Raw genomic sequence first — 22,568 nt, 5'->3', positions numbered from 1 at the left:
CATCAGTACCCACAATGCCTATAGAAATGGAACAGAATGAGCCCCAACTTCAGTGATGCACCCTCCAGAGGACACTAGGGCCTTTGTTCGTGTGAGATGGAAAACTGCATCGGTGGATTGTTTGTCATGTTTTTCGACTCATTACTCATGTCCACTCTAATAAAAATTACTATTCAATCCAAGGGCAGTGAGGCACGATTAGTAACCCCCATACTGAGTTCAAAGAACAGAGAGAAAGAAAATGCTGAAAACCCCACGTCTGTGTGTGTGTGTGTGTATGTATTACTATCCTTGTGAGTACTGGAAATCCCCAAAAGGATAGTAAAACCAGGAATATTATCCCTCGTGGGGACATTTCCCATGATGGCTATTTTAAATTTAGGGGTTAGGTTTACAATTAGGGTTAGGAGTTAGGATTAGGGGTTAAGGAAAATAGGATTTTGAATGGAAATACATTTTAGGTCCCCCACAAGGATTTTTTGTTTGTTTTTGTGTTTGTGTGTGGTCAGTGGGGAATGAAAGCGGAGGACGACCGTGAGGGCTAAATCTCCCTGCCAAAGATTAAGGGATCCTTTCCCACTAGCTACAAATTACAGAGTACCAATTTAGCTTGGACTAAGTATTTTTACATCCCTCACTGGTAACCACATAAATATGTAGGATCTTCATTTGATTACCATGTTGTTGGATAATTTGCCTGCATTGCAGGAAATGTAAAAATTCTACTGTATTTCAGGTTTAAAAAGGCTTCTGAAGTATGTAATTCCCACTTTGAAATTTGAGACTTGATTTCCTTTACAAAAAAATGTATCAACCCCTACAAAAATGCCTATTTATTATAATCAACATTTCCTGTTGCTGCAGGACTATTTTCCTGCTGTAGCAAACTGGCTCAAATTAAGATCCTACATTTGTAGTGGATTGTTACCCACTGCCATTAGACTCGGTCTAGCATATACTTACGCAGAGCAGCAGCTCCATTGACATAATCATTCCTGAATCATCTCCCTACCTTGTAACTGTTACGCCTCTGTAACCAAACTCACAAAGCTGTCTACTCAATGCTGCTACAGCTCTTATAACTTACCTGTAGAGCTCTGAACAGCAGAATGTCATTTCATTCTGAGGTGATAGATAAGTGAACAGAATCAGCAGTAAGCAGACAGAGCTGGATGTCCGCTGACCAATCTATTCTATTGTGTAGGGCTATAGGCAAGCTGACTTAAGGGTCTCTTAGTCTCTTCTAAGATTTTTGTTGTTGAAGCCTTGGTATGGACCATTTCCTCAGAGGTAAATTGGACACCAGTGTTGAGCGGAATCCAAATTTAACCCAAGGGAGACACATTTTCCGTCTTAGCTGACTCGATATAGTAGAGTGAATTGTTTTCTATAATCACAACCCCACATTAACAACATACCATAAACATGGTTCTGCACAAAAATGGGCCCCCAACTGTCAGTAGCCACAGATAAGAAGAATCCAAAGTCAACTCGGGAACTCTACTTTGACCTGAGCACTGATGCACATCATCCTTTATTTCTGTTGTGCTGTTCTGTCATCACTGTGACATTAAACCCCATTGGTGAGTGGTGTCTCAAACTCCAGCATGTAAATGGGTTTTGAACTTGATTCTGAGATGCTTTTTCCCCTGAGAGGCAAGTAGCAGCAGTGTGAACGGACATATTCAATCTCTCCCTATCCCAGTCGGTTTCTCAAACTAAACACTCTAATGTACTTGTCCTCTTGCTCAGTTGTGCACCGGGGCCTCCCATTCCTCTTTCTATTCTGGTTAGAGACAGTTTGCGCTGTTCTGTGAAGGGAGTAGTACACAGCATTGTACGAGATCTTCAGTTTCTTGGCAATTTCTCACATGGAATAGCCTTCATTTCTCAGAACAAGAATAGACTGACGAGTCTGGACCTTTTTGAGCCTGTAATCGAACCCACAAATGCTGACAATCCAGATACTCAACTAGTCTAAAGAAGGCCTGTTTTATTGCTTCTTTAATCAGAACAGCAGTTTTCAGCTGTGCTACCATAATTGCAAAAGGGTTTTCTAATCGTCAACTAGCCTTTTAAAATGATAAACTTGGATTAGCTAACACAATGTGCCATTGGAACACAGGAGTGATGGTTGCTGATAATGGGCTTATGTAGATATTCCATTAAAAAATAAAATCGTCCGTTTCCAGCTACAGTAGTCATTTACAACATTAACAATGTCTACACTGTATTTCTGATCAATTTGATGTTATTTTAATGGACAAAAGAATTGCTTTTCTTTCAAAATCAAAGAAAATTCTAAGTGACCCCGAAATTTTGAACGGTAGTGTATGTAAGAATTGCTGTTTACCGACTAGCTCAGCATTCAACACTATAGAACCCTCCAAGCTCATCACTAAGCTCATGCCCCAACAACACCGCTGGAGGCTGAAGAAATTCAACTTGGCCTCTAAGACCCACACAAACTTCTACAGATGCACCATTGAGAGTATTCTGTCAGACTGTATCACCACTCGGTACAGCAATTGCACCGTCCGCAACCGCAGGGCTCTCCAGAGGGTGGTGCGGTCAGCCCAACACATCACCATGGGCACACTGCCTGCCCTCCAGGACATCTACAGCACCCAGTGTCACAGGAAGGCCAAGAAGATCATCAAGGACCTCAGCCACCCGAGCCACGGCCTGTTTACCCCGCTATCATCTAGAAGGCTGATGCAGTACAGGTGCATCAAAGCTGGGACCGAGAGACTGATAAACAGCTTCTATCTCCAGGCCATCAGACTGTTAAACAGTCACCACTAGCCGGCCTCCGCCCAGTATCCTGCCCTGAACCTTAGTCACTGTTACTAGCTGGCTACCACCCGGTACTCTGCCCTGCACCTTAGAGACTACTGCCCTAGTCATTGAACACTGGTCACTTTAATAATGTTTGCATAACTGTTTAATCCAGTTAATATGTATATACTGTATTCTAGTCATGGCTTATCCTATATAACTACTGCCATACACACCTTTTCTATTCATATACTATCCATACACACCATCATATACATATGATGGTGTGTATAGATATTCCAGACTCTGACATTGCTTGGTCTGATAATTTATTGATTTCTTCCTTTGAATTTTTGGGGATTTGTATATTATTCTGTATTGTTCCGTATTACAGCACTGTTGGAGCTAAAGTAGAAACATAAGCATTTCAATGCACCGGCAAAATATGTGTATGCGACCAATACAATTACATTTTAAGGGAACACAGTAGCTGGGGATCTGTGGCAGCAGACGCTCAAATAAGGAGTCATATTAAAGTATTAAGAGAGCCTCTATATCCATCTCCTTCTGGACTGACTCACTCACTCACTCACTCAACCCACAACAGTGTCTTATTCTCTCTTCTCCTTTATCCCTCTCCTCTTCCCTCCTCTCCCAGAAGTGGGTTTGTGTGATCAAACGTTCACTTTCCCCAATTGGCTTGGGAGTGACACATTTGGTTTGTCATAAGGGTAAACCAAGTCATTAGTGAGGAGTTTGGCTCAGAGAAGGTCTGCTGAGGGTGCTTACTTAATAAACCAGATACGTCTTCACACAACTCCGATGGAGAGTCTTCAGAGCAGGCAGACTCAAACTTAAGAACATTTAGGGGAACAGACATTTTGGGAACAGACATTTTGTTGGCCCTGATTCACAGTGACAAAGCGTTTTGTATGAGAAAGAGCAGAGCTGCAAACTATTTTCATGAATGAACTTCAGTTGGTTGTGGGATGAAAAAAAAGAAAGGCCAGCGTATTGTTGTTCTTGAACACTCCACAACCAATTTCAAGGATCTCTTATAAGAGAGATCAGTAATGAGATGAAAGAATACAAAATGCACATTGACACACAGGACACTTTCGGCAACTCTCAATGAGCAATGCCAAGTCTAGGCAAGATACATGTACCACAGGGAACATTTTGCCTGCCTGGGCCTACAAAACAATGACGTGTATGGCATTTCAAGAGGGAAACACCTAACTTTACTCTAGTCGCAGTGCAGCCTAGTTTAATGGACGTCATGTGTTTGATGAAGCAGGCCTGGGTTCAAATAGTATTTGAAATCTTCCAAATACTTTGAGTATTTGTCTGAATCTGCCTGGTTTACACATTTGAGACCATTCCATTGGTTCCACTGCTGCAGGCAAGCTCAATCATGCCCAGCCAAAGTATTGAAAAGATTTCAAATCCTATTTGAACCCAGGTCTGTGATGGAGTGCAGTGTTGACTACCTCACGTCACTTCAAACCACCCCTCCTCCATGGGCCTGACAACAATGGCCTTGTTCACCCACCGGTAGGGGTGAGGTTCAGTTTTGGGGGGGACAGGGTCCTCAACACCTCATCCCTGGTGGAGGGCTATACCACCAAAGAGAAAAAATATAACCAGGAAAACAGCTCATCATTAGCTAGTACTAACACCTGGAGATCCATATTAGTTACTAGCTAAACAGAGTATATCGTAATGCCAGCTAACGTGTTTTTGGCAAATTTTCGCAATTACACAAGTGTGTATGTGAGTGTGTTTGCATGTATGTGAGTGTGTTTGCGTGTGTGTGTGTGTGTGTGTGTGTGTGTGTGTGTGTGTGTGTGTGTGTGTGTGTGTGTGTGTGTGTGTGTGTGTGTGTGTGTGTGTGTGTGTGTGTGTGTACTAACTAAGGGCTGGGAATCAGAACTCTTGGGATACATTTTGCAGCCAGGTAAGGTTGTCAAACACTTAGGCAGGTAGAGACAGGTGACTAGGCTTTTAGTCAGAGTGATCGGCACACCTACATTCCTACTGCCTGACTGACTGCCCTCTCCTACTTCGACTACATAGACAAATATCACTAAACGTGCACTTAACACTACAAAGGCTTTGGTGACCTTGGTAACAGTTCTTATTGGGAAAACAAATAAAAAAACTGCAAATCACAAAGTGTACCTGTATCTGCCCTTATTAACTGCTTAGGCTCAGAAGGAAACAAAGCTTTGCTGAAGATGATATCAATACAAAGTACACAGTCTGATTTGTGGTTCATTCACAGAGAAACAACTTACCAAGTACGAATAACAATCTAAGAAGTGTTTCATCTTACTCCTACAGTAACAGGTGTTTGTTTTCAATCTGAACTTCACTCATAGATCCTGGGGGTCTGAGCGGTGGATTTTTCTAAATGATGTAATAATTAGGTAATAATTCACGATCACCAATCATAACTCTAGAACCTGTTACGTGTCATGCTTGGCATTTTGCGCAAACCTGTCTGATAGAAGTTTTTAAACTTCAGTTCACCATAGTAGAAGGTGTTATCTGCTAATGACTATGACAAGAACAAGGCTTAATTTAGATTTGAACTAAACTGCATGGAGTACACAGCAAACACAGCTTCAGCACATTGGCTAATCTCTATAGCTCATTGTTGCTTCTCTGTCTGCTTCTATGAGTAACTCAACACATACACACAAGATCCTACACTGTCAGCGTATAGAGAGCAGCGCTAGGCTAGCTAACCTTTAAACACAGTGCTTAAGTCTCTCTCTCAGTTCCCCATCATTACAGTGTTTAAGCCCTCCTAATTTAGCCCTGGTTGGCGGCCAAAAGCATCTCCAAGGCCCTTCACAGCCGCTGACCGTTTTAATGCTTCCTGCTTTAAGCTGTGTCCCTACGAGGCCAGAGGCATTATCTACCATGCATTTCCAACCACACTGGCTCTGGGAAACACAGAGCCACTTCTGGATCAGACTGTATAGTACTGTACCAACCACCCATACCTTTTCTCATCAAACAGCTATTGTTAACTTTAAACAACAAGGCAAATTCATATGAGATAACAGGCAAGACCCTCATCTCATCCAAATGACAAATCTCTAATGTAAAATGTTTTCGGTGGTGACTGTTCCATAGCTGAATAAGAACCAACATGGATTTGAAATGCATTGTGGGAAAAGTAAATAAACAAAACACAAAAGCTAAAATGAGAACTGTTTCTAACCTCCGGGTCCCGAAACCTTGAAATGCCACCTCAGCCTAAAGTTCCCTTTCCATGTGTTTTTCATTTGCCCTTTTTCCTTAAAGAGCACAATACCCCTGTTCCTGTTTACATGTGAGCTTTTCCCCAGTGACTAAGAGGAGCGACAGGGGGTTAAGTGCATTGATCAAGGGCACAGACAGATTTTTCACCTAGTCAGCTCGGGATTCGAACCAGCGACCTTTTGTTTACTGCTCTGGGCTACCTGCTGCCCTGTTGAACTATGAAAGGGAACTTTTTGACAGAGTGGTTGGGGGGGGGAATATATTCATCAATCTTACTGGGAATCTTACCTTGACCTTTGTTGCATTCTGCCAGAGTCTCTATTGCAACTGACTGAGGCTTTTTAATCCTGCCCAGGGAATATTTGCCAGTCTCTTTGCTCGGGTTTCGGGTCTGGAGTTCACATTTACCGTTGGACGGTTGCTCCTGCTCCTTCCTCCTAAAGCGTCTGGCTATGAGCTGCCATAGGCTGGGCTCCTCCTGGGCTGGTTTAGTAGAGGAGGACAGTTTGGCTGGGTAGAGGGGCACCTCCATCACCTTGACCTTGCCCTGGCTGTGGTACTGAATTAACTGCCTCCCTCCATCATCGTCCCTCTCGTAAGGAGGTGGCAGGGTCCTCCCAGTCAGATAGGAGAAGGGCCGCAAGGGGAGAGATGTCTCCTGCTCCAAACTTGTAGTGCGTGAGCGTTCCTCTTCTGTCACCTCAGAAATGTCCACTCTCTCCCGCGGCCGGTTCCTCCTGATCCGCAGACTGAGGCTCCGGCGTAAGGAGCTCAGGGTCTTCTTGGGGGCATCCAGCTTGCTGCTGGGCTTGGAGCCTGGGGCTTCCTCCTTCTCCTTGTCCTGGGCTGGTCGGCCGAACAGCCTCCAGCGGCCAAATAGACCTCCCCCCTGGCTTCCTCCTTGGCTGTCCAGCTCTTCCTGAGACCCCGAGGCCTTCTTCCTCAGCTCCAACACAGTCATGCTGACCGGTCTTGGTTTCCAGGTCTGCTGCCGGACCCTGGGGACCACCTTCTCCTCAGCCCCCGCCACCGTCCACTGGGGGAGCACCCCTGGTTTAAGGCCGTCCACCGCCCGCAGCTCTGCCCTCCTGGTCCAGCGCTGCTGTGGGGGACCGTCCAGAGACCTTGTAACCCCCCCCCTGGAGGTCTGTTGGGAGTGGGACCTGGGCTCTGATAGGGCAGGGTTGAGGTTGGGGCCTGCGAGCATGCACACACTCCTGGGCCTGTCCTGTCTGTCCTGGCGGCTTAGCGAGCCTCGATGCTGCCTGGCTGCGGCTCCATACATGCTCACCGCCCTCCTGTTGTGTGGAGCAGCACCGTCCTGGGATGGCCTCCTGCGGAGCACAGCCCGGGGTGGAGAGCCACCACCAGCCAGAACACCACCATCATGCCCAGGGAGAGGCCCTTCAGTCTGGGGAGAAACGTCCTGTCCCTGTATCTCTACCTGGGTCTTCTGTTGCTCTGGAGCTGCTGTGGCTGCCTTTACCTCTACTCCTACCGCTGCAGTCTCCCTGTCTATCTGAGAAGGATGGGCTGCTGCTGGAGCTGCTGAGTTACTAGAGAGCTGTTGGAGTTGGAGAAACCGGTCCGTCTTCATTTTTCTTCCCTCCTCCTCCTCCTCCTCCTGCACTGCCTCCTCCCTCCTCCCCCCCACTCTGCCTGTACGGCTCAGGGAGGGCCACCTGCCAAGCTTCTGCCGTGCCTTGCCCAGCCTGAAGTGTCCCTCCTCCCCCTGCAGCGCCTGTGGCTGTGCCCTAGTGCTCCTGGCTGCAGGATGACTCTGCTCCAGGGAGTCGTGTCTAGCGGACAGGCCCTCCCTCACCCCCACCCCCTCACCCACCTCCTCATGCCCCAAAGTTCCATTCAGGATGACAGAGATGTGGTACACCATGGTCCTACCTCCTCCTGACTGGTGGGCTGTTCCAGCTTTACTTGTGGCCCCGGGGATAGTCTGCTCCGTAGCCCGACTGCTCAGCAGTAGCATGGCACTACCCTGAACTCCCCCACACACACAGGCATGCACAAACTAGCCTAACTTACACGCACACACCTACATACACACAGTCGCAAAGCAAACACAATCTCACACTCCTCTCCCCGGTGTGGTGGTGTTTAGGGTAGCTCTCTGAGTCCTTCACTTCCAGGCTGCATTCCAACCCCCCGCGTAATCCTTTACCTTTGACATGGGAAAAAAAACTTCAAACAAGCCTGAGCAAAGCCTCTGTGCCACCTCCATAACCCTGCAGCATTATACTCAGCATTCAGCAGCAGCACCGCAAAAGGCTGGATGGTGGCTGGCTGGTTGCATTCTCCCCTCCACTCTACTTTCTTCTTCTACCTGTCCGACGTGAGGGTGAGCGACAGCTAAAACAGCCATTCCACTGTTTGCTTTGGAACAAACAAACACATGTTTGTCATAGAGTCCCTGAGAGGCCGTGAGCAACATATGACAAACTGAGACATCCTTCTTGACAAGTTGTGAGCAATCCTTTTCTGCCTGCGGTGCAGACAAAACCCTTCATCTCTGAGCTGCCTGCCGTGCGTAGCGTGAGGGAGTGTGTCTGTCTGAACTTTCCTAACAGTTTCCCAACCCCCGGGATGGTCAGAAAACAAGGACCGGATCCCAACGGGTCGGCTACTCTGCATTAAAACACACCGACTCCACTGAGCTGAGTTCCTCCACGGGATCTCTAGAGGGATTTCAGCGCCCAGAGAGTAAAATGGATGACAGTGAGTGAACAGTAAGAATAGGATCCAAGGAAGAGGGAGCTGAGCATCCACTGCTGCCGCAGCAGTCAACAAAGATAGGATCCCAGAACAAACTGCTATGAAAGAGAACTTTGTGTCCCCAGTGTCTCCTCTCTCGGTCGCTCTCTGTATTCCTCCCTCCCTCACCATCATGTTCTCTCTTGCAACCGAACAAGCAGGGATAGGGAAAACACAAAGGCAGAGATATTCCCATGGCTTTCTAAAGGAGGGAGAGTGAGTGGAAGTACCCGAAGTTCTGGCTTCCATGTAGCCAAGTTTTAGACGCTACATAAAGCACTGCTAATCCTAGGGTCCTGTAAAAGCAGGTCACATGGGTTGCACACAAGTGGGTCAGATAGCTTGAAAAGGCAAGATATGTTCTCTAGTTCGTTGTAAAAAAAGCTAAGATAGCTCAATGCAGAAAGTCGCCTAATTGTGTGAAAGTAAGTCACTGCCATAGTAATTGCCACCTAACCTGACAGCAATAATGGACGGTTCGAGTGGATCGATCCCAGTGTTTACATACACATGCACTGACAAAAGCACGCACACGCTCGCACACATGCACAGACACACGCTCTCACACACTTAGTTACTCCAGGAGTGACCTGACTAGCATTTATGGCAGGCAGAAAATTATTTTTACAGTGTTGTTAATAACTGAAATAATCTGATAAATGAGTTGGTATGTAAAATGTCTCCTCTACAAAATACCACTAACTAATAATTACAAATCTGGCTTTGACGCCTTCCCAAAATAAGTAAATTAACCTTTCCACAGGAACAATTATTAGCTCATAAGTCAGTGTCAGCAACTGATTGGCTGCCATAAACAGATGCGTATTCAGTTTGTTATTTAAATGTCATTTCAGGCTCTAAAAGGAACTCACTGCATAATCTGACACATTCCAGCTTTATATTCAGCATGGGCAGAGCTTTGGTGTTCAATTAGGCATTGGTCAATCAAATGGCAATCACTCTGAATAAAGGCACAACACAAAGCTGACCAACTAGGTCAACCCTAATTCCATGTTCTTATCACCACGGGACACTGAGGCAATTGATGATGCCATCAAAAGCAGCGCCCCCATGTGTTTAGAGAGAAACATGCTGATAAGGGCCCCTGGAAAATAGCCTTGCTTGATATAGAAATATTTTCTAAGCAGGCTATAACTGCTAAAGAAAGTACATCATTTTTGAACACTCCATACATGACACCAAAAAAACAGAACATATTACAGTCACGGTAACCATTTAGTTGCTTTTATACCTGTGTAGTAACACAGTAAAAACATTATATGAACATGTTTTTACATAATATTTGATCAATTAGTAATCAGAGCACATGTAGAGAACCAGGGTTGTGAGGACATGATCCTGACAGGACATCTGGACAGATTCCATCTGGCTGGCCCAAGCAAAGCAGCACCCAGACAGCATGTGTCTACTGGATCATCCCACCAAAAGGAAAACAGTCAACTTCTCTCTATACAGAACATCCTCAGGCCCTTGAAAGATTCAGAGACATATACATGTTCTCAAACTGGAGCACTGCTGTGTTCTACATAGTAGTAGCCTTATTTTCAAAAGGGAGACATTATAGCTAACATCTTTAAATCGGTCTCCATCTAGGTATTTATCAAGTGTCTTATTTGCATAACGTGAGTAGATAGTGAGTAGAGAATGAGTGATTTGAAGTGGTTGATGTTATCTCACACTCATACAGTACAACACCCACTGGCATGCCATTGTCTAGTACAGTTTGTTGTGTTGAAGGGTAATAATCCCTTCAAGGCATCCCAAGCATCTTTCCAGGAAGTCTGGGCTGTGGATACTGTCTTTGAGACAGGCTTCTCAAATAAGAAACCAGCTACAACACTTTATGAAAACTGCTCAAATACCAGCGAGCAAATAGATTCATACTCTATTTGAGAGCTCTGCTTTGAGAGCTTGCTGCTTCAACTGAGCTGTTAGTCATATCGATATGTGGACCTGCTGTGTAGTGAACAGGTGTGTTACCTGTGTCCAGGTTTGTGCTACCTGTGTCCAGGTAGCCAGGGATGGGAATAACCTGAGGCTCTTCAGCCAGTAGACAGTCCTCTTCGCTCCAGTGGATGTGGTGGTGCCTGGTCCGTCTGCGGCCCCCGAAACACAGCAGCATGGTCCCACACTTTCAAGAGGCACAGCCTGACTTGACTTATTCCTTTAGCTCCTAGTGGACCAAAGGGCTCACAAGACACAACCTAACCATACAAATCCACCGTCCAACCCTCACGCTTCAAACTCACCGACAGACAAGCTGATATTTTCCATCATTACCATCTTGTGGTTTTATTCCACTTCTTCCTCTCCTCTCTTTTTAAAAATTCTCTGTCCTCTCAGGTTAGTCTTTCGTATTTCAACTTCCAGTGTAAACTAAATCTGGATCCAAAAGATAGTATTTGCCCGGTCCTGCGTATGATGTAGTCCCAGCAGACAGCTCTGGAGTGTTGTGGCTGTGCTGAGCTGTATTATAACACACTGACCTGATCAGGAAGACACGACCATGCGTCAGGTGTTCCGACGGAACCGTTTCCTCCTCCTGGTAATCCTCTGAGCTGAGGAGGGGTCTAAAGGCCCTATACCTAAAACAACTGCTTGTTTAGGCTAATCCTAATAAGCCCATGGGCCAGAATGGGACGTCCATTGATAAGCTCTGGTCAGCCATAGGATCTGGCTTTCAGTCTCAGTCCATTCCCTCCCGGCCGGGGTAACAGAGGAAGGATGTGTCGTCTCTCTCTCCTTCCCTCTATCGACTGACAGCTGCTTCACACATTATGTGGCCCCAGTTCTGTAACTTTATCTATATGGCAGTTGGGAGGAGGATTTCTGATAAACTGGCTTGATTGGCCATGTCTGGGGGTTTTCTGTGGGAGTCAGGGTGTGTGTGTGTGTGTGCCTGTGTTATCTCATCTGTGCTAGTCATTGTGACGTATACAGAGTGTATATGGGTAGCAGGGTCAAGCCCATGTTGTGCCTACATGTTAGCCAGAGGCTTTCTATTGTTCCTGTGTAACTGTCTAGGTCCTGCTAGTTACCGGCCCGGGGCAAGACTCATTTAAGGTTGAGACACCTCATAGACACTTAACACATAATAAACACAAAATACTGTTCTAGTGTTTTTGACAGTATTAGAAGTGGGGGTGGTAGAGGGGATGAGAACTCTAGAAAGTGTAGGCTTACTTCAGAAGTAATGAAAGAAGTAATACGAAACATATGACGTGGCATGATACACATCAACTCATGTTCTCCATAACTGTGCTAGGCCTAGGGAATTAACCGTTTAGACCGCCAAATGAATTATTTACCAATGAGAGAGGTAAAAGACAAAATATTGGTCTGGCAAACTAACTCCCTGAGAATAAATATTTAAATACAGTCTGCAAACTGTAGCTCCAATTCAATTATGGAATCTGTCAGAAATACATTTCTCTCTAAAGGAATGCAGTTTCCACTGTAAACCAATGTGAGGAGAACATTTGCTTGGGCTATCCTCAGGGAAATACCATCTCCTGCATTTAATTCAGCACAGGTCTAATGAAATAGTTTTTATAGAAAAACTCATTACGGCCCTGTAATTTGTTTTTTTCCTTCCTCGCTCTATTAAATTCAAATAGGAACGATGTTATCCAACACTATTTGCCAGGCAGGGTGCAGGACATGTCTCCACCAGGAGGGGGGGCAGCCTGACTCCTGTTGGAACCAGTATTATTCTAGGGCAACTCTGCTGCTTGAGACGACTCTTCAAAGACTTCTGTTCTGTATTGTATTGTTACGTAAGCCAACTTTTTAGCAGCTTAGGTACCTCTGCTCTGCCGTGGATGTAAATCTAGACTAGAGCATGCAGCCAGTTTTCAGAGAGTTGAGCTGAGAGAGTCATAACGACAACAGAAGAGAAGCCAGAAGGTAGTGCAGGGGTTTTAAATGAGGCCATATAAGAACCTCAATGGAATTTGAAGTGCCTGTGTACGATCACAGAGAAATCCTACTTTCTGGTGTTAGGTTCTAATTTTCAGTACAAACTCAACGGACACTATGAAAGCTTAAACCAAATGTATTCTTCCCAGAAGGTCAATACAGCTGCGTCAGACAAAAAACATGGTTTCACCCGTGGTAGTATTCATACTCCACTTTGGGTGGAGTCTCCTCCTTATCGCTAAACATTGCATCATTATTGCTAGGCAGGGAGCTGAGGTATCTGGGTCTTAAACGGTTCCTCCCCTTATCAGTACTGCTACATGTGATCGTTTTCCCTGCACTCAGCCCCTCCCAAGCTTCCTGATGGCTCCCCTCATGTCTCTATTATACCTGATGATTAATTACATAGAAAGCTCAGAAAACAAACCAATCACTGGGAATAAAAGCTGTAAAGAGAACCCTCCTTACCCAGGACCAAAAAGTTAGAAAATGTATGCACTCATTACTGTAAGTCACTCTGGATAACATAGTCTGCTAAATGACTCAAATGTAAATGTTACCCAATAGTCAAAGGTTTTCACTGTGTGAAAGGATTGAACTGTTGCCAGTTTAGTCTTATGATCACATCTATCTATCTCATGTGGTATGATACTCACTGATCACATAAAATAAGAAATGTGTCTTAATGCTTACACCATACAGTTTATCCCTCTACTACAGTAGGCTGGAACTCATAGGCAAAGCCTCATATCAACCAGCAGACAGACAACATTCTGGCGGTTTCCTATAGTTACAGGCCACAGATGCTACAAATGTCTAGACCCGTAGTCTAGCAGATTGTATGACGTGTTTTCTCCTCGCGACCCTCAATGATAGGAGGATTCGAGTCAGTGTTAAAACGTCAGACACACGCTGTTCCTCTGACAATCAACAGCAGGCTGCTGCCTGGCTGGCCGGGAAAGGAGAGGAGAGGAACTGAGACAGTACCTTATTCATCATGGCTATCAGTATTCAGCATCCCCATCAGCACCATTGATGATCATCATTATTAGACCCAGAGGTACTACGTACGTACAGACCAGTGGAGGCTGCTGAGGGGAGGACGGCTCATAATAACATCTGGAATGGAGTCAATGGAATGGTATCAAAATGTGGTTTCCTAATGGTTGATACTATTCCACTGACTCCACTCCAGCCATTACTATGAGCTGCCCTCCCTCCATTGGTACAGATGTTGATCCTTCAAGCACTTTGTCTCTAGGTATTGATGACTGACCTCACACACCTGCACAGCGGTAGGCTGACTACTAATGGTAAAACAAATCATTCTCTCAATTTCAGATCTACAGAAACACCATTTCATGAGCTTTATAGTCTCGTCCACTAGCCTGCACAGTCTATGGTAGCACCCGAAGGGGAAATGGTTATCTTACGCATGCATGTCATTCCAATTCAATAAAAGTGTATGTAGTTACAGGTTGTCAATAGCATGTCAGAATGATTACATTGTGTGAATGACTCACGAGGACTCATGAGACCAAGCATCGATGTGGCTTCTATAAAAAGGTGGGTTCTTTTAGCTCATGTTTCAAATCAAATTCTGTGTGTGTGTTACCACAAAATACATAACTCTCAGGATAAGTTCACAATTAAAGATCGTTACAATTTGAATGAACCAGAGCCATCATAGCAGAGCTCCACAGGTTGAAGTCATCAGATCAGAGACCAGAAAGGTGGCAGCAATGATGCACAGGAAGCAGAGTGACACTGTGCCTGAGGCTAGAGTAGGCCTAGTGACATTGCCCCAGCCACACAAATATACGGAAAAAAACTATTTTACTGAGTTACAGTTCATATGAGAAAATCAGTAAACTGAAGTAAATTCATTAAGCCCCAATCTATGAATTTCATATGACTGGGAATACAGATATGCAGCTGTTGGTCAGAGATACCATAAATACATTTGGGCCTCACAATGGACCTCAGGATCTCATTACGGTATTTCTGTGCATTAAAATTGCCATCAATAAAATGCAAATGTGTTCATTGTCCGTAGCTTATGCCTGCCCATACCATAACCCCACCTCCACCATGGGGCACTCTTTTCACAACGCTGACATCAGCAAACCGCTCGCCATCACAACGCCATACACGTGGTCTGCGGTTGTGAGACCAGTTGGAAGTACTGCCAAATTTTCTAAAACAACGTTGGAGGCGACTTATGGTAGATAAATTAACATTCAATTCGAATGGACATTCCTGCAGTTAGCATGCCAATTGCACGATCCCACAAAACTTGAGACATCTGTGGCATTGTGTTGTGTGACAAACCTGCACATTTTAGATTGGCCTTTTATTGTCCCCAGTACAATAATGATCATTCAGTTCAACCAGCTTCTTGATATGCCACACCTCTCAGGTGGATGGATTATCTTGGCAAAGGAGAAATGCTCACTAACAGGGATGTAAACAAATGTTTGCACAAAATTTGAGAGAAACAAGCTTTTCGTGTGTGAGGAACATTTCTGGGATCTTTTATTTCATGAAACATGGGACCAACACTTTACATGTTGAGTTTATATTTTTGTTCAGTGTATAATCACTCATCTATTTTTATGGCTACAGCATCATCATCAAAGCAACCAACATCAGAGAGTGTTCCCTGATTTCAGAATCAAGCTTCATTGATTTAAAAAAAAAAAAAATCAACTGACAGGCACCTGTAACGAGAGCATGGGGACTAGAGAGCGAGGCACAGGGATGTGTATGAATCAAAACAGAGTAAGAGCATGGCCCAGTGATATTAGGGGAGGGGAGTTCCTCTTGGGACCTTCTTCACTGTCTGTCTGTCTGTCTGTCTGTCTGTCTGTCTGTCTGTCTGTCTGTCTGTCTGTCTGTCTGTCTGTCTGTCTGTCTGTCTGTCTGTCTGTCTGTCTGTCTGTCTGTCTGTCTGTCTGTCTGTCTGTCTGTCTGTCTGTCTGTCTGTCTGTCTGTCTGTCTGTCTGTCTGTCTGTCTGTCTGTCTGTCTGTCTGTCTGTCTGTCTGTCTGTCTGTCTCGTCTGTCTGTCTGTCTGTCTGTCTGTCTGTCTGTCCTGTCTGTCTGTCTGTCTGTCTGTCTGTCTGTCTGTCTGTCTGTCTGTCTGTCTGTCTGTCTGTCTGTCTGTCTGTCTGTCTGTCTGTCTGTCTGTCTGTCTGTCTGTCTGTCTGTCTGTCTGTCTGTCTGTCTGTCTGTCTGTTCGTCTGTCTGTCTGTCTGTCTGTCTGTCTGTCTGTCTGTCTGTCTGTCTGTCTGTCTTCGTCTGTCTGTCTGTCTGTCTGTCTGTCTGTCTGTCTGTCTGTCTGTCTGTCTGTCTGTCTGTCTGTCTGTCTGTCTGTCTGTCTGTCTGTCTGTCTGTCTGTGTGTGTGTCTGTGTGTGTGTGTGTGTGTGTGTGTGTGTGTGTGTTGATTCAGCTCTGCATGACTGTGTGCCCCATGTCAATCTGGCCAGCATGTGTTATGTCCATCTAAGCCCAGATGATTGACAGCTCTGAAACAGCCTATCCCTTGAGGATCTCCCCAGACAGCTCCAGAAGGGAACCTTCCACCTTCGCATTTTCTCTCCTCAAATGATGTTAATATTTTACCCTGCATCTCGACTTTCCCAGAGAAGACTCACTCATTTGTGTTTCCTTGAGCATCACTAAGTATTTCTCACAACTTTAACCTTGATCAGAGGCTGTGATGAATGCCAAGAGTGTGTGTGTGTGTGTGTGTGTATGTATGAACGAGTGTGTGCCTCCTAGGCTTGGGCGATATACTGTTTATACTGTATACCGAAGGGGGGGGGTACCCCTGCCTCTTTGTGGCTGCAGGGGTGAGTGCTACGCCACTGCTTATAGCTAACAGTAAGTTACGAATAATATTACAAATCTAAGATGTGTCAAATAAATTATATCCAGCTCATGGCTCAAGCTATGCATTTATTTTGCTAATTTGCTTGCTAAGTGACTAGATGTCAAGATCAAGCTTCTTGGTTACAGCAGAGACATTCAATCCCCTCCTGGATCAAGATCCCTGTTGCTTAAATTGTTATGCATGTCAAAAATGTATTTAAAAAAGCCACATCTAATTTTTTTAAAGCTAGCCCTGATTATATTCAGATGACACAGCAAGCACAGAGTGGTGGTGTGATGGTTCTGAAGAAGGCGATTGGGTGCTGAGTCAAGGCCCCCCATATATGCATCCATCCGCTCACGCACAGTACTCACACACACAAATACTATATTATTTTTTTAAATAGCGCCCCTCGTGTGTACTTTCGGTAATACCGTATACCCCGGTATAGTACAGAAACGGTATGAACATCTGGATCCCGCCCAACCCTAGTGCCTCCTCATCTTCCTCACTACAACAATACGTGTATCACACATTACTCACTAAGTGAAAATCCACAACACGCACACACACACACACACACACACACACACACACACACACACACACACACACACACACACACACACACACACACACACACACACACACACACACACACACACACACACACACACACACACACACACAGCCAACAATTTCCTGCCCATCCACACACGCATACTACACACACAGCAACAAAATACAACATTTCTCCTAACCAACAACCCAAACTAGAGATAATAACCGAGCTGTGACATTGATTGCACACTATCAATTCAAAAAGCTATTATCAAATCTTATTAGAATCCTGTCCGTTGTGTATTTACACAGAATGACTGCAGGCCCATGAACAAGGCAAAACACTGACAGAGACAGACACACAGTAGAAGGGGGATATAGAGCAAGGAAAGTTTGTTATAATGATGCTTGCAGTAGTGGTAGTGAGCGTGGGTGTGTGGAGCTTTTTAAAATTCAGCTGAGCTACCGACCAGCGTACGTCACAGTTCTTCCACTGCAGAGAAAATGATAGGTTTGAGGACGTCTGTGGGAGGCTGCTGCCAGGGAGAAAAAAATCCAGACGCTTCTGTCTGAAACAAGCTTGGATTTGAATGTGTGTTTAGTATTAGTGTGTGTGTGTGTGTGTGTGTGTGTGTGTGTGTGTGTGTGTGTGTGTGTGTGTGTGTGTGTGTGTGTGTGTGTGTGTGTGTGTGTGTGTGTGTGTGTGTGAGTACTATGCGTGAGCGGATGGATGTATAGGTGGGGGCCTTGACTCAGCGCCCGAACTCCCTCTTCAAAACAATCACTCTGTGCTTGCTGTGTCATCTGAATATATCCAGGACCACATCTACAGTCCTGGGAGGGTTTAAAACATGTTCATTTCACTAAGGACAGGAGGACAAAAAGCAGTAGTTGATTTTTAAAGACAGAGAAAGGTCAAAATCTCTGACTGGTTGGATGGTTTGGGCTGGAGCCTGAGGTTGAGGTCAGGGTGACGGTTGCAGCTGGACTATGGAGGAAGGCTGCTGCAAGGAGAACAGCCAGAGGACGGGGGACGATTCAAGCTTGGATGCACAGTTTTCACAGCTTTGCCTGCGTGGGCTGGTGGCTCCCAGTCCTCCTCCTCCTCACTACACTACAACTAAACTGTGTGTCCTCCTCCTCACTACACTACAACTAAACTGTGTGTCCTCCTCCTCACTACAACTAAACTGTGTCCTCCTCCTCACTACAACTAAACTGTGTCCTCCTCCTCACTACACTACAACTAAACTGTGTCCTCCACCTCACTACACTACAACTAAACTGTGTCCTCCTCCTCACTACACTACAACTAAACTGTGTCCTCCACCTCACTACACTACAACTAAACTGTGTGTCCTCCTCCTCACTACACTACAACTAAACTGTGTCCTCCACCTCACTACACTACAACTAAACTGTGTGTCCTCCTCCTCACTACACTACAACTAAACTGTGTGTCCTCCTCCTCACTACACTACAACTAAACTGTGTCCTCCTCCTCACTACACTACAACTAAACTGTGTCCTCCTCCTCACTACACTACAACTAAACTGTGTCCTCCACCTCACTACACTACAACTAAACTGTGTCCTCCTCCTCACTACACTACAACTAAACTGTGTGTCCTCCTCCTCACTACACTACAACTAAACTGTGTGTCCTCCTCCTCACTACACTACAACTAAACTGTGTGTCCTCCTCCTCGCTACACTACAACTAAACTGTGTTCCTCCTCCTCACTACAACTAAACTGTGTGTCCTCCTCCTCACTACACTACAACTAAACTGTGTCCTCCTCCTCACTACACTACAACTAAACTGTGTCCTCCTCCTCACTACACTACAACTAAACTGTGTGTCCTCCTCCTCACTACAACTAAACTGTGTGTCCTCCTCCTCACTACACTACAACTAAACTGTGTCCTCCTCCTCACTACACTACAACTAAACTGTGTCCTCCACCTCACTACACTACAACTAAACTGTGTCCTCCTCCTCACTACAACTAAACTGTGTGTCCTCCTCCTCACTACACTACAACTAAACTGTGTGTCCTCCTCCTCACTACACTACAACTAAACTGTGTGTCCTCCTCCTCACTACAACTAAACTGTGTGTCCTCCTCCTCACTACAACTAAACTGTGTCCTCCTCCTCACTACACTACAACTAAACTGTGTGTCCTCCTCCTCACTACACTACAACTAAACTGTGTGTCCTCCTCCTCACTACACTACAACTAAACCGTGTGTCCTCCTCCTCACTACAACTAAACTGTGTCCTCCTCCTCACTACACTACAACTAAACTGTGTGTCCTCCTCCTCACTACACTACAACTAAACTGTGTCCTCCTCCTCACTACACTACAACTAAACTGTGTGTCCTCCTCCTCACTACACTACAACTAAACTGTGTGTCCTCCTCCTCGCTACACTACAACTAAACTGTGTGTCCTCCTCCTCGCTACACTACAACTAAACTGTGTCCTCCTCCTCCTCACTACAACTAAACTGTGTGTCCTCCTCCTCACTACACTACAACTAAACTGTGTCCTCCTCCTCCTCACTACAACTAAACTGTGTGTCCTCCTCCTCACTACAACTAAACTGTGTGTCCTCCTCACTACACTACAACTAAACTGTGTGTCCTCCTCACTACACTACAACTAAACTGTGTGTCCTCCTCACTACACTACAACTAAACTGTGTGTCCTCCTCCTCACTACACTACAACTAAACTGTGTGTCCTCCTCCTCACTACACTACAACTAAACTGTGTGTCCTCCTCCTCACTACACTACAACTAAACTGTGTCCTCCTCCTCACTACAACTAAACTGTGTGTCCTCCTCCTCACTACAACTAAACTGTGTGTCCTCCTCCTCACTACAACTAAACTGTGTGTCCTCCTCCTCACTACAACTAAACTGTGTGTCCTCCTCACTACACTACAACTAAACTGTGTCCTCCTCCTCACTACACTACAACTAAACTGTGTCCTCCTCACTACACTACAACTAAACTGTGTCCTCCTCACTACACTACAACTAAACTGTGTGTCCTCCTCACTACACTACAACTAAACTGTGTGTCCTCCTCACTACACTACAACTAAACTGTGTGTCCTCCTCCTCACTACACTACAACTAAACTGTGTCCTCCTCCTCACTACAACTAAACTGTGTGTCCTCCTCCTCACTACAACTAAACTGTGTGTCCTCCTCCTCACTACACTACAACTAAACTGTGTGTCCTCCTCCTCACTACAACTAAACTGTGTCCTCCTCCTCACTACACTACAACTAAACTGTGTGTCCTCCTCCTCACTAACCTACAACTAAACTGTGTGTCCTCCTCCTCACTACACTACAACTAAACTGTGTCCTCCTCCTCACTACAACTAAACTGTGTGTCCTCCTCCTCACTACACTACAACTAAACTGTGTGTCCTCCTCCTCACTACACTACAACTAAACTGTGTGTCCTCCTCCTCACTACACTACAACTAAACTGTGTGTCCTCCTCCTCACTACACTACAACTAAACTGTGTGTCCTCCTCCTCACTACACTACAACTAAACTGTGTGTCCTCCTCCTCACTACAACTAAACTGTGTCCTCCTCCTCACTACAACTAAACTGTGTCCTCCTCCTCACTACACTACAACTAAACTGTGTGTCCTCCTCCTCCTCACTACACTACAACTAAACTGTGTGTCCTCCTCCTCACTACACTACAACTAAACTGTGTGTCCTCCTCCTCACTACAACTAAACTGTGTCCTCCTCCTCACTACAACTAAACTGTGTCCTCCTCACTACACTACAACTAAACTGTGTGTCCTCCTCCTCACTACACTACAACTAAACTGTGTGTCCTCCTCCTCACTACACTACAACTAAACTGTGTGTCCTCCTCCTCACTACAACTAAACTGTGTCCTCCTCCTCACTACAACTAAACTGTGTGTCCTCCTCACTACACTACAACTAAACTGTGTGTCCTCCTCCTCACTACACTACAACTAAACTGTGTCCTCCTCCTCACTACACTACAACTAAACTGTGTCCTCCTCCTCACTACACTACAACTAAACTGTGTTCTCCTCCTCACTACACTACAACTAAACTGTGTGTCCTCCTCACTACACTACAACTAAACTGTGTGTCCTCCTCCTCACTACACTACAACTAAACTGTGTCCTCCTCCTCGCTACACTACAACTAAACTGTGTGTCCTCCTCCTCGCTACACTACAACTAAACTGTGTGTCCTCCTCCTCACTACACTACAACTAAACTGTGTGTCCTCCTCCTCACTACACTACAACTAAACTGTGTGTCCTCCTCCTCACTACAACTAAACTGTGTGTCCTCCTCCTCACTACACTACAACTAAACTGTGTGTCCTCCTCCTCACTACACTACAACTAAACTGTGTGTCCTCCTCCTCACTACACTACAACTAAACTGTGTGTCCTCCTCCTCACTACACTACAACTAAACTGTGTGTCCTCCTCACTACACTACAACTAAACTGTGTCCTCCTCCTCACTACACTACAACTAAACTGTGTGTCCTCCTCACTACACTACAACTAAACTGTGTCCTCCTCCTCACTACACTACAACTAAACTGTGTGTCCTCCTCCTCACTACACTACAACTAAACTGTGTGTCCTCCTCCTCACTACACTACAACTAAACTGTGTGTCCTCCTCCTCGCTACACTACAACTAAACTGTGTGTCCTCCTCCTCACTAAACTACAACTAAACTGTGTGTCCTCCTCCTCACTACACTACAACTAAACTGTGTCCTCCTCCTCCTCACTACAACTAAACTGTGTGTCCTCCTCCTCGCTACACTACAACTAAACTGTGTGTCCTCCTCCTCACTAAACTACAACTAAACTGTGTGTCCTCCTCCTCACTACACTACAACTAAACTGTGTGTCCTCCTCCTCACTACAACTAAACTGTGTGTCCTCCTCCTCACTACACTACAACTAAACTGTGTCCTCCTCCTCACTACACTACAACTAAACTGTGTGTCCTCCTCCTCACTACAACTAAACTGTGTGTCCTCCTCCTCACTAAACTACAACTAAACTGTGTGTCCTCCTCCTCACTACACTACAACTAAACTGTGTGTCCTCCTCCTCACTAAACTACAACTAAACTGTGTGTCCTCCTCCTCACTACACTACAACTAAACTGTGTGTCCTCCTCCTCACTACAACTAAACTGTGTGTCCTCCTCCTCACTACACTACAACTAAACTGTGTGTCCTCCTCCTCGCTACACTACAACTAAACTGTGTGTCCTCCTCCTCACTACAACTAAACGGTGTGTCCTCCTCCTCACTACACTACAACTAAAC

General features: G+C 45.3%; 1 protein-coding gene across 6 annotated transcripts in view; it reads right to left on the bottom strand.

Annotated features, from left to right (window-relative positions):
- Positions 1–22,568, bottom strand: part of LOC106569352 (arf-GAP with GTPase, ANK repeat and PH domain-containing protein 3) — a 300,794-nt gene that overhangs the window by 142,136 nt on the left and 136,090 nt on the right. Inside the window, exon 1 of one of the 6 annotated variants that reach the window (XR_006758793.1) lies at positions 6,340–8,743. The exons of 1 other annotated variant lie outside the window; for it this stretch is intronic. Coding sequence is in view for 3 of the 5 variants with exons in the window: in XM_014140646.2 (XP_013996121.1) it covers positions 6,340–8,035 (1,696 nt within the window). In the remaining 2 variants the exon portion in view is untranslated. 4 more of the 6 variants (XM_014140651.2, XM_014140649.2, XM_014140650.2 and 1 more) reach the window with 4 other exon arrangements.

The sequence above is a fragment of the Salmo salar genome, chromosome ssa14 (genome assembly GCF_905237065.1).
Source record: "Salmo salar chromosome ssa14, Ssal_v3.1, whole genome shotgun sequence".
Classification (NCBI taxonomy): Eukaryota; Metazoa; Chordata; class Actinopteri; order Salmoniformes; family Salmonidae; genus Salmo; species Salmo salar.
The sequence above is the reverse complement of the archived record's forward strand: the minus strand, read 5'-3'. Positions and strand labels throughout refer to the sequence as shown.